A 20,844-nucleotide genomic window follows, 5' to 3' on the forward strand; every position below is an offset into this window, starting at 1 on the left:
CAAAAGAAAGTGAATAACTGACTAATTACAAAACATTCCTTCGAGATTCAAGAAGCAAAAAGTTAGGATAGACAGGGAAAATGCAGAACATTTGACAAAATTTGCAGTTAAACAACATGGATTTATAACACTTTTTGTACCAAAATAAACTCTTTTAAAACTCTTTGAGGTAGTAAAGCTTACCCAGAGAAGAAGAACAATGAGGAACAGTACTTAAAGTCTTAAATTCCTTTAATGGCTTTACCAGATTATTTAATTTGGACCAAGGCCAACACATAAAATGTGAAACACATTTTACTTTTGTGTAAGGAAAACCCTTGTCTTTTAGTTTTTGTTTTTGTTTTTTTCTTAAAAAAGATATATATTTTGTGGCCTCAAAAAAAAAAAATCAAAGATCTATTATTAGATAGAGATGTTGAGAATAAGCACAGTAACATACCTAGCCCAGCAGGCCTTGGAGGACTTTCTAGACTATTCTGGTTTATGGTGCCCTGACAGAGAAATGCCTGAGTCCAGTGACCTTGTAGCATCATTGCTTTCATGCCTGTTTGAGTCATATGTCTGGAATCCCAAAACAACAGTTTCACTTTTAATAGCTTCTCATTAAGTTTGCCATAGAAGTAGAGTCAACGGCTTTGTTAGGGAATGGCGAGTGCCATGAATAGTTGAATAACTAGAGAATCTGTGTTCCCTAAAAGATCTCAAAAATCATCCTGATTCAAACCCTTCATTTCAGATAAAGAAACTCCCTGAGAGCTAACAGTCATGTTGTGAAAAACCAGCACCACCCTATCTTGCCTCTACTACATGCTTCTACTCCTACAAAAACGCAATGGAAAACCAAAGCTCTTTATTAAAACTGACCTATACAAATTTAATTATCTTAACAGGTGAGCACATGCACATACTGTAAAATACAAACCATTGAAAATAATAGCTTTAGAGCCTGAAAAACTCCTTATTTCTTCTCTCCGTTTCAACTCATTCTAATTTCATTTGCAGATGAATATAGATACTCATTTTAACAGTTCTTTGTTAATAAATAAGTCTGTAGGAATTTATGTCAAATGATAATGAGACTCTGGGATTTTCAGTAATTTTAATAGCAGGTGGATTTTTTTGTTTATTTGATTGGTTCACTAATATTTTCTTTCTTCTTTCACAAGAAGGTTTACATTACCTGAATAGTCACTTCGACTTTTAGCTTTAACTGAAAAAAATTAATTATCTAAATAAATATTATAATTATTATCCTTATCTGATACTTATTGATGAAACTATAAAAAAATCCTTAAGAACTCTTAAAGACTAAGAGTATGATATTGTTTAAACGCTTATTTTTTGTTTGTTTCTGTATGACTTTTTAGTTCACTTTCACAATATTTTTAGACATCCAATCATTCAGAAATCTTATTAAATCAACCATATTTTCCCCTCGAATAGCTTTTAGTCTCAACCACAGAAAGTTATCTGTAATATTAACACTTAAAAGAAGGAGTATCAAAATAACAATGAGAAACCACCATTCACCTATTAGAATGGCCAAAATCTGGAACACTGACAACCCCAAATGCTGGTAGGATGTGGAGCAACAAGAACTCTCGTTCATTGCTGGCAGGACGCAAAATGATACAGCCACCTTGGATGACAGTTTGGCGGTTTCTCAGAAACTAAACATACTCTTAGCATTTGATCCAGCAACACCACTCCTTGGTGTTTACCCAGAAGAGTTGAAAACTTACGTCCACACGCAAACCTGCACAGAGACTTTTAGAGCAGCTTTATTCATAATTGCTAAAACTTGGAAGCAACCTAGATGTCCTTCAGTAGGTGGATGCATTAAAAAAACTGTGGTACATCCAGACAAGATAATAGTATTCAGGGCTAAAAAGAAATAAGTTATCAAGCCATGAAAGGATATGAGGAAACTTATATGCATATTGCTAAGTTAAAGAAGCTAATCTGAAATTACTACATACTGTTTGATTCCAACTATATGACATTCTGCAAAATGCAAAACTATGGAGTCAATAAAAAGATCAGGGATTGATGGAAGGGGTATGAAATGAATAGGCAGAGCATGGAGAATTTTTAGGGCTGTGAAAATATTCTGTATGATACTATAGTGATGATACACATCAATGTAATTATACATTTGTCCAAATCTATAGAAATCACACCACCAAGAATCAACCATAATGTAAACTGTGGTCCTTGGGTGATTATGATGTATCAACGTAGATTCATCAATTATAACAAGTGTACCTCTCTGGTAGTCATATTGATAATGGGGGAAACTATGCATATGTGGTGACAAAGGATATATAGGAAATCTCTGTACCTTCCTCTCAATTTTGCTGTGAACCTAATACAGCTCTAAATATTTAAAGTCTTTTATGAAAGAAAAAGAAAGAGTATTCAGTTATTTCAGAGATCAAGAATATTTTGCCCAACTTCAATATTCATAATTAGATCAATTTTCTTAGGGATTTTGAAGTTAGCCAAACTATCATTTCCATCCCTATCTCTATCGTGCCTTCAAACTTCATCTTAAAAACAAAAAGAAACAAATGTTTAAAATTTATCATCCTCACCTATTGAAGAAATTCACATGTGAAGATCAGAGAGTCTTAATAACATTAAATCATTCATAAATTTGTTGAATGATTTACTTTAAAAGTAAATTGATTTTCTGTCAGGAACAAGTATTGCAGGGTCATGACTGATACTAACCTATTTTATCCCAATTGTTATAAGTCTGGCCATCATAATGGTTTTTTGAGCCCTTTTCCGGTTTGGCTTTAAGGGTTTGTTCCCTAATCATTTTATATTGTTTTAAATAATTGAGAGTAAAAATTAAGAAATAAGTATCTAGCTCTGTCCTATTTTTTGTTGATAAGGTTATAAAAGGAAATGTGTTGATATGATGAGCCCCCAGATCAGCCCACAGTGAGTGGACACTGCAGAAGCTACTAGGCCTACTTCCACCCCACCCCCACTCCCCAGTGAGTCATTGTCACTCAGCTCTCGTGGGACATTTTTCTTTTTATGGAACGAGGATGCAGTTGGTCAGAGCCTGTGTTCTAAGAAAAGAGGTAATTTTGATATTTGCTTATGAGCGTGCTATGGACTGAATTATATCCCCCTTAAATTCACATGTTGAAGCCCTAACTCCCAGTGTGACTATCTTTTGAGGTAGGGGCTTTTCACAAGTAATTAAAGTTAAATGAGCTCATAAGGGTGGGATCCTATGCTGATATGATTGGTGACCTTACAACGAGAGGAAAAGAGAGAGATCTTTCCTTTTCTATGGACACGTGCAGGGAGGAAAAACCATGTGAGGACACAGCAGGAAGGCAGCTGTTTTCAAGCCAGGAAGAGAGGCCTCACCAGAAACCAAATTAGCTGTCATCTTGATCTTGGACTTCCAGCCTCCAGAACTGTGAGAAAATTAATTTCTGTTATTTAAGCCACCAAGTCTATGGTATTTTGTTATGGCAGCCCAAGCAGACTAACGCAAGGCAGGAAGAAGAGGTAAAGCATCATCCAGGACACAAATAAATGGTATAGAACAAGCTGATTTGTCTTCTTCTCTTATGTAGTATCCTCCAGTCATCCCTACTCCCTCTCTCTCTATTCTGCCTCTTGATTTTGGTGTTTATCAAAGTGTTTCTGAAGAGTGTTGAAAATGGAAGAAAGTGCTTAGTGCAATGCTAGGAGGAAGCGTGTACTGTGAGCTACGTCATTATTGGTCCAAAATAGATGCTCTTTAGATAAATTTAAGGGAAACCTTCCCACACTGCTCCTGGGGGGTTACAAAAGAATAAAAAAATATCCAAATGGATAACTTCAATAACTACAAGATTTGTTTTTACTATAACCCCAGAACACTAGAGGCCATGAATACAGGAGGCAAGGCTCCTGATGGCCCTAACATTTTCAAACAGTACAACTGTTGTTAATTTTCAAGTTTCCTCTTTTATTAAACATGTATTTAAAAGTCTAGTTTAATTGCATTGCGGTAAGATAATGCAGACTGTGAAATCATTGTTTGTGAGAATTTTCTATGTTAATTGGATCACTGTTTTTGTTCCATTTATTTTGTCTTCTTCAGGACTACCAATCGTTTTGGATTTCCATTTTCTATTCTCTCTATCATCTTCTTTCACATCATTTATCTCTTTTTTGATTTTCCTCTGGGACGACGTCTCACTTTAAGATTCTACATCACTGCCTCCATTTAATATGATTTCTAGAGTGGATTTTAATTCTATCATTGTGTTCCTGGTTTACTTGAAGTACTTCTTTATTTTATTCATTTCATTTTTCATCTCATTCTATGGTTTTAAAGTTAACTTTATCTTCTCTCATGGCTTCCAGCCACCATTTCATGAGGGGTTGTTTTCTGACTTAGCATTGTGGATACCAATTTCCTGATGCTTTTCTCAGGATGCTGGAGTGTTTTTTTCAGGCGTGTGTGCTTGTCTCCTAAGGCTTCGGGGTAACAGTCTGTTTCACGGATTCAACAATGTTTTTTAAATTAGGACTGGTTTCCCCTGATGCATCATTTACTGAGATGAGACTTATTCTGATTTCTTATTAGTTGAAAGTAGGGTGTGTGCTTTGCCTCACTCTCTAATAACAGTGATTGTATTAATTCTCAGATCTCTTGTTGGAGGGAAGGTTGCTGTGCATTCTCTCTACAGTCATGGCCTAATATGGCTCTGATTTACTTAGATGGCTTCCCAGCCTTCACACAGTATCTGATTGTCTGATGCTTTCAACCACTGGAGTAAATGAAACACTTCGATTCTTAGCTGGCTCTGCTATTATCGTTTTCTATTTCCGCAAAATGATGATATTTTGGATTTTCTATCTTCCCCAAATAAATGATATTTATTATATTAATGCATGTTAAGTACACAGCAAAGTGTCCCTATGGCTGCATTCATAGACATCTTCCAAACCTATTAAGTAAGCCAAGCACCCAGCACAACTGCTGCTAATTCTAATCTTAAATAGCTCTGAATTTAAGGGAAAGAAATGGATCACATTTCCTTCTGACACAAATAAGGCCTGGCTGGGTGAATGTGCTTCAGGTTTTCTTTCCTGTGCTAAAGTATAAAATCACTAAAATTCACGTAACTTTAAACTATGTAAAGAGAGATGAATGTTCAGCATTTGTTTGCATCCTAATGTTTCTGAATCATAAAACGATGCACATTAAGGAATGTTTTATCACTTTGTTTTAAAAGTACTACCTCCATAAAGTAACGCCTGCAGAACTATATATACATTTGCAGAGCCTGGGGCAAGGATATAAATAAGATCATGGATCTCTGCATTGAAAAGTTATAAATCAAGGTAATAAACTTATACAAAATATGTTCTATCTTCCTATCTTGACCAATGTGCCCACTTAATGACCTATTAGACAAGGTTTGATTTAGAATTCTCAGTGTCTGCTACCAGAAGCGGGTAGCCTGGGGAGAGCCAACCCCGGGCCTCATCCCTCACTTCTAACTCTGTCTTGAACTCTGAGGGACATAACAGAATGTGGATGGATACCGCAGCCTGCAAACCAGCTCTGTGCACAACATGCTCCCATTCCTGGCAAAGAGCTCCCCCTAGGTCATTCCTGGAAAAGGTCCTGTGCAGACCACAGGAACAGGTTTGGGGTCATTTGGGCAAGGAATTTTGTGGTCCCAGGTATCCGAAGTGGAGGCGGGTTCAGGGTGAGCATATTCCTCTAGCCCCACAGATTTCTTGCTCCATGAGGCCAGAGGAGAGTCAGAGTATGGCTAAAATTATATTTAAATTTTAAAATCATATTATGTACAGAATATTATCACACCAAATATCAACACTTTTAAAGTAAAAACAAAAAAACAAACAAACAAAAAAAAAACAGTGGTTGGAATTGGGAAAAATAGCATTAATTGAACTATGATTGTATGTAAACCCTTGGTTATAGGATTTCATAAAGTGAATCTTCATAATTAATCCTGTGAGGTAAAATTATCATCCCCACTTCACAAACGCAGAGACTAGGGCTCTGAAAAGTCAAGGAACATGTTCCAGGCCACAAAGCAATGCGGAGTGAATTCAAGATTTGAATCTGCTTGTTTAAAAAATATAATTTCTTTCCATTCCCTTAATTTATAATAAAAGAATTTCTGCCTTATCATAATTATTGCAATCTTATTTCCTCTTCTGTTGCAATATTCAACAATGGAATTTATTCATTGCTATGCACAGTGGTTTCATATTTTTGTCTCATAAAAATGCCCATATAATGCTGGCTGAAATATCCACTTCTTAAACATTTATTTAACTCTATTTTGAGTTCTTTATACAAATTAAATCATTTAATCATCAGAATAACCATATGATTTTACTCATATGTGGGATATAAAACTGAAAGCAACAAACAAACATGACAAACAAGCAGAGACTCATGGACACAGACAACAGTTTAGCGGTTACCAGAGGGAAAGGAGATAGGTAGGGATAGAGGAGTTTAATTATATGATGATGGAGAAAAATTTAACTTTGGGTGGTAAATGCACAATGCAATACATATTTGACATATTACTGAATTATACACTTAAAATGTATATGACTTTAACCAATGTCACCCCAATAAATGTAATTTAAAAAAGGACAACTCCTTGGGTAGATACCGCTACTATCTCCAGTTTTACAGATAAGGAACACTAAAGCAGACAGGTTAACCGATTTCCCCAAGGTCATACAGCTAGTGATATAGGAGCTGAGGTTCAGCCTGAGCTCTCAGCCACTGGCCTCCAATGCCTTTCACCTTTGTTATCGTTCCGTGTTGATTGCATAGTGGCAGGCAACTGCTATATTTACAATGTTCACACATATCAGCCACAGTCAAGACTTTATCTTGAGGGATTTTATCAACTGACAGAATGAAATATAATTGTGCCGTATTTTTTAATGTACCCCTATCTCACAATTACGTCTGCTCTGCCTCAACTCTTCTAATCGCTCTCAGAACATCTAATCTAGAAACCCAGGCACCACATAAAACATAATGATGAACATCAAAATGCTGGTTCCTGGATATTCTCCAAATTCTAATTTCCTTCTGCTCTCTTCAAATGGCTTGGCGCATTGGCTTCTTTCACTTGCTGATACATTCGACTTTACACCTTAGTTCCTGGTCACCTCACCTCATTTGCGATTGGTAATGTTCCTTCACTCTGTTTTCCTTCAGAAAGAGCTGGCCTCTCTACAGCTCTCTTCCTCTGGCAATGGTTTCACCAAATCACTGGCCAAAGGCCTTTTGCTCCATGCTTACCCAGACTCCTAAGACGCCCCAAGCATCAACCGTACTCCCAAGCCTGACCTATCTGAGAGGAACATAGGAAAATGTGGGCAGCTCATCTGTTTTGACACAGACTCAGAGAAATAGGCACTGTACCTATAATTTATCTACCATCTACAGCACCTCCAATTCACTCGCATCACACTCTAGCATGAGTGATTAGAAGTGATTTTCACTTTTACATGTTTTTCTTCAACTATTCATTCTAACAAATGGAAATCACTGCATATTTATGTGGTGAATCTCAAGTTCTCTCACAAAAGAAACTGGTATGTTTAGCTTAAATGACCATAGGCATATTTTAGAGATATTTCAACATCTGTCCCTACTTTGCAAAGGCTTAGCTTTTAAATTACACCAGAAAGAATGCATTTGAAAACATAAGGCTATGAGTATCTACAAGAAAACCACATCAGTGAGACTGTTAAAATTTTGCTTAAGTAAACATTAGGAATGTGACAAATTACTAATTTCCTATGAAAGCTTGTAAAATTCCAGCTGAGAACTCTGAGTTGGGGGGTAAAGAGAGAGTAGAAATAAGAATGGTTCCCTAACCTCAGAGACTCCTCCTGCTGTCTAGATTTTGAATGAAAAGATGTCACCTGTTGGCTGAGAAGTTATCATCGGTCTTTAAGACTGTTGCTCTCATCCAAAGACTCCACTTCAAGATGCTCATATAGAGATTGTAGATCCTAACACTATGCTGATGGTAAGAACAAGTCCTTTGCCCCCAGGGAAGTTAGAAATATCTAACTGAAATCTATACCATCAGAAAAATTTACCTTCATTATCAGAAAAACAAAGAAATGATGATAACCAAAAAATAACCAGAACTCTCCAGGAAAGTAATAACAGTGTCAAGGTACAGCATAGTACAGATCTCTACAACTTACCTTGAGCTCTAATCTTAAATATAATCCTGAACCCATAACATTTTCCTTTTTTAGACTGTCTTACCATTTCATTTAAAATGTAGATCTATTCCAAATTCCTGGTCAGCTATTTAATGAAACACTGACCTCAGATGTATTTGCATTTTATGCTGTATTTTTACAACAGAGAAATATTTTAACTGTTTCATAATTTCGTAATGAGGATTGTTACTGATTTTGGTACTTAGGACATGTTTTAAACATGGGAGCCATGCATTTATTCATATTTATATTCTGGTTTGTTTAAATGGGCCATATATATTCTGTATCATAAAAAGACAATGATTACAATTAAAAAAAAAACAAAAAACAGGTATCAGGACTTCTTGGCAAAATAGCTTATTCCAGGTCTGGGGAAGGAAATAAGAAAGTGAGCCTGGAACATCTTGTCCTACCAAATAGTAAAGAAGTTATCAAAATTCTTAGGATCATGTCAAAAGAACTCAGGAACCAACTTAAAGATGTTCCCACTGGCCAAAAATGGAATAAATTACACATAAATGAGGATGAGAACTATGATGGCACTTAAATTTATTATTTCATAGGATACTTAAAGAATACTTGCTTATCGCTGTTACATATCAGAAAATTAACTCATAATTTTGAAATCTCTTAGGTAAAGAGTAAAAAACATTTTTGCTTACTTTTAAAAATAAAAACTGGGTACCACCGGTAACCAATCAATAAGCGATAAATTTCTCATTGATATCATTCTAGCTAATGAATAAAAGAAAAATAATAGAAATGTAATATCACCGATTTGAACTGCTTAATAAACAAAAGATCTAGGTTCTTGAGCATCATTGGTTACTACCGTCATAAAAAGTGACATGGTCAGACATTCATTATGAGCCTCCTGATGAAAGAATTCAGTATCACTCCTAAAGTAATTGTATGTGCCAAAAGTAATAACCTGAATCTTATCAAGCTGCCAGATTTGAATACTAAAGTAGAGAAAATACAAAGGATGGAGGAACATCTTAAACTACACTGTGGGTATGCAAATAGCAAAATCCAGAGAGTGGGAATTGTCATAAAACGACACGCCAGTACCTAAAATTTCATGGATGAAAATAAAAAGATAAAGATGGAGAGATAACCTAAAGATGAAAATTGACATAAAAGATTTATCAACTAAGCACAATGTGTGGGTCTCATTTGGATTCTGATTCAAACAGGAACGTTTATGAGGCAATTGGAAATTTAAACCCTGGATGAATATTCGATAATTGATTAAGAAATTCTTATTAAGTTTTTAGTGAGATAATGACTTTGTGGTAACATTTAGAGATATATACTAAAATATTTACAGATGAAATGATATATCCAGGATTTCTTTCAAAATAACATGGGGTGGGGAAGGTGGATGAGAGTCTGGACAAGGAAAGATCGGCCATGGTTTATAGCTGTTGGGGCTGGATGATGGGATTCACTACCCTGTCCTATTTTGTGAATGTTTAAAGTTCTCCATAGTAAAAAGCTAAAAACAAAACCATCCAAAGTATACAGGCATTTTTTTGTTTATATTCTACTTTCAATGTTTAACCGATTTTGAATCTTCAAGGGAAGAAATTTATCAGGACTAACTTAAAAAGCTGGTATATATTCATGATCTTCATTTAATATTTGCAAAGGCACACCATTTTTTTCTAGGAAAAAAAGAAAGTGCAAAGGACAAAACTTCTTTATTTTATTTTATTTATTCATATGTTCACTTACTTCACCAAATATCACCTGTACTCATTAGGGCTATTGACATTGAAAGGAAAGTCATTCTACACAATAAGACCGTATTTGTGTATGTTATTATTTTAATACAACAGAAATTTACCAACATTTAGGTACCAATTGCCTATTTGCTAAAGGTAACCAGGTAAAAAAACAAAACCAGAACTCTCTCCTGCTTATATGACATAAGCCAACTTTTAAAACAGTATACAAAATAAATTTTTTATTTGAGCACTTTGAGCTATTTCTAATAATTTACTTTTGAACAATCTATAATTGTGCCATTTATTCTAAAAATGATAACATCAGTTTTCCAATATCTTGGCCTGTCCTTTACTTTATTCCCTTTCCATATCTAATTTTTCCATTTTCCAATGTTAGAATCTAGTTATCAATTAGTTTGCTATGTCTTATGTCAACAAATTTTTAAGGGACACATAAGAACTTGCTAAAATACAAACCTGTCTATTAAAAGGTAGAGTGATGACACATCAAAATCCTAATTTCAAATTGCCGATATGAACCTAGTAGCTTAGTTTAATCTTTTCATGATTAAATAATTTTGCTGTTTCCCTCTCAAGATTTTTATGACCCATTGTTTCTTCTTTGGGTCTCTGAAAATAATCCTCTTCTCGTGTCGTTATCCTCCAACATCCCATCATCCACTTGTTTCAAACCCAGATAGATGTAAAGATTCAGGGGCTTGGGTTCCATCCGAATGGAATCAGATCAGATTGTTCCCACAGGGTCCTTAAACTAGGGAGGCCTGCATGATATACAACTAAGAATAACTGTCCTTTAATTAAGGGTTTTTTCCCTCTGTTATTGTTTGGTAACAATATCAAAACATTTATGAAATGTTTATCCTCACAGATCCTGAAGTGCACTTTTTTGAGTCATTGGCTCATTTTCAATTACTGAAATAACCAAAGAAAGAACAAACAAACCAAACAAGTAAATGGAAAAATACATTTTCTTCCTCCTCCTATTTCTTTAGTGCAGAGTCTGTTCTCATTTATGATATTTATATCAAGATCCCCTTTCTTGCATAAAATTGATAATTAAAAGAAAAACACTTACCCAGAACAAGAAATTGAAGATAAACATAGAATATTTTACACAGCCACTCACACCTGCCATGTCGGAAAAGGATCAGGAATCCAGATGCCGTGAATTTAACTGTTCGTTATAAGACTGTCCTGCAATATGCTCTGGAGTAATGTGTCTGCAGAGATTTCCGTGCCCACGGTTTCAGAGCAGAAATAAAAAGCAAAGAAGTGGGATCGGGTGGAAAGGTAATCTAGTTATTAAAGTGGATAAAAAATTAACCCACACATTTAAATATCACAAAGGCTATCTTTAGGTAAGTATGTTCTTTTGCTTGTCATGGCTTCTGGGGCACTGGGCCAGGATATTTATGATTCCTTTCTCAAAAACTGCTTCCTCTAAAGTAAACAGATATCAAGTTAAGGGAGTGGCGCTGAACCGTGGAGAGAGTGGCACAGCGATACTAACTTGTTAGGTTTCAGAAACCACGACCTGACTTGCCTGCCTTCTATTTTGACTATTCAGAAATAAGACTGTTTTGCTCTGAGATAAAGGGACATTGTGTCTCAAATCATTTTTTGCATTGCATTTTCTCATGCAAAATTTCAGATACCATAAAATGCATTTAGAAATATGCCAACCCTGAAGGCTTAGACACAGCAACCTTCTATCTTTAACCCCAGAAGAGTGAGAATAACCTTTACATGTACCTGCCTTCCAAAGCTTCTAGATTTATTTCAAAACAATTTCATGGAGCTGCCTTAAATGCTGCACAGTTGGGGGAATTGGGGAGGGAGAGGCTGCCCTGCTTATCATAAGCCCATTCAGTTTTTATCTTTATTTCTTCACGATGTGAAAGAAAATAATTCTCAGAAGTCGTTCTCCGACTGCCCTTATTATGTTCATTTTATAATGGGTAGTCATTTTGATAGTTCAGTTTGTTTTTAAGGCGGATGCTATACTTCCCTTTCTTTGATAAGTTATGTCTAGCAAAGCTCCTCACCACCAACTCAGTTTCTGGAGTCCTGGTTTCTTGGATAAAAAATTCAGAATGAGAAGGTGGTCATAGTTCAGTGACCAAAGATTGTACAGTTTGTTTCTAGTGCTAATAGAAGGCAGCTGATTCAGGTAAAGGCAAAATTCTTTGACCTAATTAGGGAGGTGTGGACTGCTATTGTGTAAACAATTTGGGTCATGCTAGTCTCCACATCCTGCCTCTAAAAGGAAGTTTTTTCCCCCTGAAATAAAAGCACTCAATACTTTGAAAACTTTTGGAAAAAAGTAATTCTTTAAAGTCTTTAATTTCTATACAATAAGCAAGCATGGACTTCTAAAAAAATTGAATAAAGAAATATTTTTCTAATTGTTACTGACATACGAAGATGCTTTTGAAACAGTCCCACTCCTTGACTATAAACATACTATGTTTTTAATGTATTAGAAGTAATAACATTTAATGTTAAGGCGAATTTAGGATTAATTGAAAAAAATAATTGCTTAATGTATAAATAATCATTAAAATTGTTGGTGTCTGTGCTGTTTCCTCCTAGAAATGGAAATCATTTTATAAATATCTACCGAGATATCAGTATATATAGGATTATTCATAGCTAAAAGAAGAGAAAGGTTTTGACTAAATGAAAAACTGATAGATTTATAGGCCTAGAAATGATTATTTACCATTTACAGGTAAAATCAAAAGAAACATATAGATTAAAATACTGTTTTGTTGACAAGTATATATTGAGTACCTACTGAATTTCAATTTGGGATAGATTTTTTTTTTTTTTTTGTAGACATTGAATCTCCTTAAAAAGAATAAGGTCTTTAGTTAAATCATTATTGAGATCTGAAACACAAAAATCAATGGATATGTTTTTACAGGAAAATTACTCTACGTAATAGACTCCCCAGTCCAATTCAAAATTTATATGAAACAATTCACTCTTTTAAACTTCTATCCCAGTAAGTGTGATAAGTACATATTTGCCCAAGCTAAATACTGTAGAGTCATTTTGTATTCCACCTTCTTTCTTGTCTCATATCCAATCATATCCCAGTGTCTGTTGAGCTTTTAAATTTCCTTCGAATCTGTTTCCTCTATCTCATTTTTCTTCCACTGTCATTATTCAGCCTTTTATCACCTCTTACGTGAGCCATTTCAATAGTGTCATAATTAGTTTCCCTGCCAGTTTCTTTTCACTTTTTATTTGACTTAGTACTCTAGAATTTCCTCTCACTACTCTAGAATTTTCTCTCTTTTTATTTCCATAATTCTCTTTGTAAAATACTGATTGATCATGTAATTTCCCTGATTATATACCAAGGTAAAGATGCTTTTGTGTTGCCTACTTAATAAATTTCAGACTCCTCAGAATGACACTTAAAGCACATGACAAGATCGCCACCCATCTCCCAGAACTTTATCCAGCTCCTTTCTCCCTGGGCAGCCTCTACTCTTTGGCTCCATAACCACAAAAGTATTTTGCAGGACTAGAATGTACTTTCGTATTTTATGCCTCTATGCCGTGTCATTCCTTCTGCCTGGAATATCTTTTTTCCACCTTACCTACTTAGTGAATTATTTTAAACATCCCTTGGTGCTCAGCTCAAATGGCACTTCCCCCGTTCGACCTCCCCCTTCCTCATCCACTGCCTCTAGTCTGGGTAGATGTACTTGCTTCTCAATCCTGATGTCCATTATAATTTGAAAAAGACTTTAGTCTAAAATTGCCATCCTTTATAACATTGATTTTTGTCTCTGCCCTATTTGATTTTTTATGCTTGAAAGACCAAGATCCTGACCTACTTATCTCTATACCCACAGGAGCTGGCACTGGAGATGAAGGGATGTGCAATTACAGCAAAGATTCCCAGAAAGTCCAACTCGGGATTTCTTCATGGAGTTCCAGAAAACTACCAACATGTTACCCCTCCTCCATAAAAAAAAAAAGAAGTAAACTATCAGGTAAAGAAAAATAGTTTCTTAGTTGAGGATTATCAGAACCTTAACTTGCTAATATTTGAGAAGTTGACAAAGTACATAGTAATTCCCAAACAAATGTGATCCCACAATATACATTTGAAAGATATATCCTTGGACCAGTATTACAACACTTACATATAGAAAGTCTCAAACAACCCCCATATTTTATACATGAGAGAAGAAGCTCAGAAAGATTGAGTAGCCCAAGTTTACAAAACTGGTTAGTGTCAGAGCTCTTTCTAGAAATGAGGTGTCATGATGATCAGATCAGTATTCTGTTCACTTGCATCAACTATCTCTTGAGTTATATACTATGATTATGCATCAGTTTTCCAACTTATCTTAAGAAACTGTCATAGAACAGATGTTTAACAGTGGAAAGTTGAGGGCAGGGAGGGGTTAGAGAGTATCAATAATAAATCTTAGACCCAAGGAAAGATCAGGCTAGGAATGAGAGGCAATGAAGAGTGGGATATTATAAGAAATAACAATTGAAGGAAAGGGCAGAATGAAAGTTTTAATAAATTTAGATGAAGTTTTCCTAATGTTGCCATCATATCAATTATTATCACTCATAGTGAATGCACACAGTGAGCAGGATGAGGATTCATATCTGATTAATAATGAAAACTCACGAGGGAGTCTTATTGGGCTAGATTTCAATAGCAGTATATGGACCCTGGCAGGGAAAAGAGAGATCCCTTGTGCTCAGAGGAGAGGAAAGAGCATGAATAGAACCATCAGATACCTTACATAAAACATGGCATTTTCTTTAGGTCATCAAGCAAATCAGGCTTATATTTGGACTTGAATCAGAAAGCAGCCGTAGATAAGAGGTTTATTTTTTCATCATGATCATGTTTCCCTCTACAAGATACACCCAATAATTCATTTAACAAATACAGTGAGTGCCTACCATATTCAAGGCACTATACTAGGTGCTAGAGACACAGCAGTTTACAAAACAAGATAAAAATCTGTCTTTATGGGGAATTTTACAATATATACACAAATATGTCGGGTAACTAGATTTTAGAAACAAAAATATAAGATTTGGTTTCCAGAATCTAGTTACGTAATATATTTGCCAGTGGGGTAGGTACTGAAAGCCCAATTATGTGTTTTAGAGAAAAGATTATATTCTCTTTATTTTATGTATTCTCCCACTATCATTGTGTTTATTTTGTATTCTCCCATTATCACTGTATACTGTATGGATTTTTTTTATGACATTATAACTATTCCATTCATTTTTCTCAAAGATTGGTAGCAGTAGCAAGAAAAAAGATGCTGTAGGGTTTCTTCCTCATGACTGTGGGTGTGTAAGTGCATGAGGTCTTCATTCTAAACAATTAGAAAGTTCTGGTGGTGCTCTTTAGCATGAAGAGAAAGTTCTGGTGGTGCTCTTTAGCATGTCTCATTTTGAAAAACCATTTTTCTTATTTTTGGAGAGTTGAGGTTGCTCACTTATGGGTTTTATGACCCTTTTTACAGGAGCAGAGCCTTGGCCCTTGTCCTCTAGTCCAGTTCCAGCATTCCCAAGACCAACATTCTTATGCTTTCATTTGAAAGCAATGGTCTGTGCTTCATACCCTGTGTGCTTATGAAGCTTGGCTCATAAAAACCTTTTGCATATTCCCACCGGGATGAAAAGCATTTGGTATGAGAATAATCCCTCTTCTTCCTTTGCAGGATATTTTGAAATAATAATATCTACTTGTAGTATTAATTCCAGCTCAAAAATAAAGTATGGCTTGGAATTGTCATTATGAAGTAGCAATATGGTGTCCACAAAAAATGGATAGATCACCAAAATCTATTGTTAAGTCTCATAAGACTGAAGCAAAATGATACAATAATTAAAAATGCAGTTTTCTAATCTAGAGATGCCCGTGAATTCTTGTTAGGCCTCACTGCAGTGTTCATATACTCCTTTAATACTTGCAGCAATTACAGCAAGAAGAAAAAGAGGCCAGCTTCTGGGTGGGGTCCAGGGTCAGGTCCTCGGCTTGGCAGCCCCCAAAGCTCAGCTTGGCCAGCCCTTTCTAAAGGGATCTGTTTCTTAGGATGGATTCACCTTAAATGATCTCACAGAAGCCAGAATGTCAATTTCCTAGTTTATCATGAGATATCCACCTATCAAGCCATCCAGCACAAGATAGTGGCTGATTAGAAAATCCTCTTCCTATAAGAAAACAGCACAGAAACTTGAGCACACTCAGTCGGTTTCTTGGGGCGGGGTGGGGGGCGGGGAATTCATTAAAGGCATCAGTGAATGCTTTGCCAAGATTTGATAGGCTGATGAGTCTAGAACCATCCCAGGGAGCCAAGAGCCAAATCCTGCAAACTAAGCCCTCAGTGGTGGCAGATCCTCTCCCTGAATACTGCTGTGACATGCCACCAAATTCTTTGTCTTCCAGGTTGCCTTCTCTAAACTCTATTCAGTCCATATCCCCTCTGTGATCACAGTCTATCCTCAGACAAAGAGACATGAGAATTGACTAGATATCTAGTTACTAGGCTGTTATTACAATTCAGTTCTACTCCCAAGATCACATTTTAATTGCATTTTAGATATTTCTGAAATTCTTCACTTAAACATGACTATACTCTTGATCCATTCCTATAGATTTTATGAGTCAATTTCTCAGAGGTCAATCTTATTTTCTCTCTCTAAATCAGGATGTGTGCCCACGTAAAGTCTACAATACTCAACACGAGAATAAAGAATACAAAAGAGAGCTTTGTAATCACCAACCCAGGACCATTGGATACTCTATTCTTGTGCTGAATATTTGCCTGGTTGTTTGCTTTTTAAGTTTAAAGTTTAAATGCCAACCTGCTTTTTCATGAGTTCTCTTTGAATCAGTCCTTTGTTTGGTCAGTTCACAAGGTACACATTAGCTGCCAAGCATGATTAGGCTCTGAGGTAACAGTGATTAAGAGGTAGGGAAATGATTGGAGGCCACCAACACAAATTTAAAAAAAAAAAAAAAAAAAAAAAAGAACTAGAATAGGGAGAGGACGTTTTCTGCTGCTTATATCAGATACCAGATTCTCAAATCGAAGGAGTCAACAAAATGTTACAATGAATTTAATACAAGCATGCCCCATGACTGGTCAGAAATAAACAGACATTTTACTCATAATGCTAATTAGGATCCCACAAGTGACTAATTCTAACTTAGAAAGGTTTATTCAGCCTCACACAGTGGGAGCATATTGTGTGGCTACTCTGGTTTCCAAGGGAAAATGAAATAACGGGAAGTCATTGTAAAAGGTCATTGATCAGAAAATTCCAAACTTCCATTTCGCACCTTTATAAGAAGCAACAAAATGTATCCCAAATAAGCTCAGGGAAAAGAGAAAAGAACTCAGAGTCTGGTTTGAATTATTTTTTAAACCACCGAGAGTCCTATTTAGATTTTCCTTGAGCACTTGGAAGACTTAATGCTCTCTTAACGTAGGAAGGCAAAAGAAACTGAGATGTTCCAGGAAACCTGTGGCTTAACACAGAAACCATAGTTCCTGAAACAAGAAGACCTGGCTGCATTTTTCTCACTGCCGTCTCATATGAATAGATCACCCCAATTTCAATCCATATCAAATAAAAGTACATGTCTTTAAGAATACAAAATCCGGGGGTGGCTCCATAGTGTAGTGGTTAGCATGTCTGCTTTACACACAGAAGGTCCTGGGTTCATTCACTGTGTGCGCCAGCCCCCCCTCCAAGTTCATCAGGCCCCCCACCCCCGAGTGCGTCGAGGGGAGGGGTGGCGCCTAGGCCCGGGGCGCCAGGCCTCAGATGACGAGTGTGTTGGAGGAGACACCCCACCTTCAGAGATCTGGTTCTTAAGGGGAAACAGCAACATCTATCAGGGGTGGAAGTGGGGAGAGGGGGAATTAAAGAGGGGGGAAAAATAAGAATACAAAATCCACACACAATCTTTCCAGAAACCAGGCTTGAAATACACCATTTCTCCTAGAATTCTCTTCCAGTTCCTTTCTCCATTTACACTCAAGCATGAACGTGTCCTTCCATGACCTTCTCAGGAATTCCTTTACTCATTAACACCATGATTAATTCAGAAAAATGCTTCATTCATAGGCCAACTATGTGAGGAAGTCAAAAATTTTTTAAATAAGCTACCCTGAGGTCACTGAAGTGCCTATGGGTAAAACAAAGCTGAGGGGTTATTTTGCTTTAGAGAATCATACTGACCTGTAATTTTGCCTACATTAATCATTAAACCTTCAGAAAATATTCCAAGGGAGAACTCTTTTTTCATTATGGAAAGGACCCAAACTCTTTCTGCATACTAATTTATTTATACCATATTCATACTTGTGGTTTCAGCATTCCCGTAAGTGCCCTGCTCTTTCCTCTTCACTCTTCATTCTTTCTTGAATACCTGAGTATGAAGAGCTATTGTTAAGCCAAAAAGATTGGCCTCGCCAAGGCCCCTCAATAAGGAATGTGCAAATCTGAAAACACATTCCAGGATTTCTAGCTACCGATACAGGGCCTGATGTATAAGTATCAGCCAGAAATGTCAAGTTTCTTGAAAGTCACTGACTCTTAGCCAATCCCCTAAGGAGCTTTCTGAGAAGGAAATAGTTCATAAAGCAATTCTCTGTGCAGTAAAAGATTATGTCACTCCCACACTTTGAACCCTCTAATGGATTCCCATCATAATTAGAATGAAATCCAAACCCACACAAGATGGACCCTTGGCTGCCTCACTGATCTCATTTCCTCCGACTTTCTCTCTCACTCGTGCTGCTCCAGCCACAGTGGACTCTTTGCTGGTCCTGGGACTTGCCAAGTGTGTTCTCAACTCAGGGCCTTCCCATTTCCTCTTTCCCCTCTGGAATTTTCTTCATCTGCAGAGCTAGATGGTCCATCCTCTCCACTCATCGTATTACATATTTATTTGTTTGTTTTATTGCCCGTTTTCTTTCTAGAATGTAAACTTCAGGAGATTAGGAGCATTTTCTGTGTTGTTCACTGCCGTTGTAGGTGTTCGGTAAATATTTATTGAATGAACAACTAAATAGCAAGTTATCTGGATGCAATATCTAATGTATTTTTTAATAATAACAAAGAACATCTGTTTGCATTCACCATTACATTGCTACTGCCTGGCACAGTGACTGGCAGATTATAATCACCGTATTTGCTGGGATACAGCATCATAAAAGAAAAATAAAGTTTAGGCTATTCATACAGAAATTATACTCCACCAACTTATAACAGCAAACAAACAAATACACAAATAAATATGCAAAAACACCAGGAAGAAAAAAAAAAAAAGATCCTGTGCTACAAAGTAATTGAGGGAACTCCCTCACATTAAGTGGAACTCTAAGAAGGTAACATTTAAACTGAGTCAAATCCCGTACAGGACCTAGTACCAAACAAACCTAAATTAAGGACATTCTACAAAATAACTGGCATAAATCATTTAAAACATCAAGGTCATGAAAGTTATGGAAAGATTGAAGAATTATTTCATATTCAAAGAGCTAGAGAATGACATGGCAACTTGGTGAACTGCATGATCCCAAATCAAATCCTTTGCTATATAAAAAGTGTTACTGGCCAAATTAATGAACATGAATGGGGTATCTGAACAAGGATACATGGAGACTATTTATACCGTTTCTGTAACTTTTCTGTAGTTTTTAGATTGTTTGGAATAAAAATAAATAATAGCTTTAGGAGGGATGGGATTAAGGCAGAGAAAAGCTAAATAACTTTCTCAAGGTTCCAAAATGTGGGATAAAGCCTGGATGTGAATTTAGGCAGTCTAGCTCCAAATTATGTATTTTCAACCACTGTGCATACTCTTTCTATCAAATAGGGCATATAAGTGTTTATTTAGCACAATGCCTCATGCAAAGTAAGCTCTCAAGTGATATCCATTATTATTATTAAACATTAATACACTAACTAATTAAATAAATAAATATCATGAGTCCTGCATGACAAGAAGGCAAAGTCATGATAAGACCTAGAATAAGAGAATTTCAGACAAAAGTAATGGACAATACAAAGGTCCTACAGTGAGCACAAACTTGGCATGCTGGAGAAAAAAGGCTGGCATGTATATACTATATAAAGAGTTATGGGGAACATGGTTTGCAGTAAGATCAAAGGAAGTTCTTTAGGTCAGATTCTATAGAGAGCTGTAAGCCAGGGAAAAGAGAATGGAGTATATTTAACTGATATGATATGGAAATATAGGCAAGTATTATGGAATGAATTGTGTCCCACTCTTAAATTCATATGTTAAAGTACTAATCTCCAATACCTTGGAATGTTACATCAGCAAAATATTGGAAGAAGAGGCTCTAGACGATCCTTCTGCCCACAAACACTCCAATTAAACAACAATTCACGAACAAACTTTCTTTATGAGAAATCTAGAAACTGAGCAAAAGGTTGAACACTAGGTGACCATAAAAACAGATTTATTGAAGTCAATAAGAAAATTCAGGACCTTCTCTTCCTGGAGTCCCTTCCCCTGATGCAATGCCATATAGTCAGAAAGAGATCTCCTGGCTCCCAGCTCTTCCAGGGGAATGAAGGGGTTGAATTGTCTATCTAGTGCTCCAACTATTCCAAAAGCCTTTCCCAGAGGATTGACCTCAGTACTTGGAACTTAGATGGTACCACTAAAGCCTAGTAGCCTGAGGGAGAATGGAGATGGCAACTTGGGCTCACAGACAACATAGCGCTACCTCCTGCTCAGCAGAGAGTTAGCAAATAAAAAGGCCCAGCCCTCAGCTTTCCC

General features: G+C 36.3%; 1 protein-coding gene and 1 long non-coding RNA gene across 3 annotated transcripts in view; one reads left to right on the forward strand and one right to left on the reverse strand.

Moving 5' to 3' along the window:
• TSPAN8 (tetraspanin 8) overlaps positions 1-11,518 on the reverse strand; it is a 31,769-nt gene extending 20,251 nt beyond the window's left edge. Inside the window, exon 1 of the mRNA XM_006923743.3 lies at positions 11,095-11,518. Coding sequence (XP_006923805.1) covers positions 11,095-11,154 — 60 coding nt within the window. The 5' untranslated portion in view covers positions 11,155-11,518. The remainder of the gene's footprint in view (positions 1-11,094) is intronic.
• Positions 375-20,844, forward strand: part of LOC112472261 — a 48,798-nt gene continuing 28,328 nt past the window's right edge. Inside the window, exons 1-3 of one of the 2 annotated variants that reach the window (XR_003043593.1) lie at positions 375-3,095; positions 13,889-14,029; positions 16,730-17,682. This is a non-coding gene — a long non-coding RNA (uncharacterized LOC112472261). Of the gene's footprint in view, positions 3,096-13,888; positions 14,030-16,729; positions 17,683-20,844 lie in introns of those variants that run through there. The other variant, XR_003043594.1, reaches the window with a different exon arrangement.

This window comes from Pteropus alecto, unplaced genomic scaffold, assembly GCF_000325575.1.
Source record: "Pteropus alecto unplaced genomic scaffold, ASM32557v1 scaffold76, whole genome shotgun sequence".
Classification (NCBI taxonomy): Eukaryota; Metazoa; Chordata; class Mammalia; order Chiroptera; family Pteropodidae; genus Pteropus; species Pteropus alecto.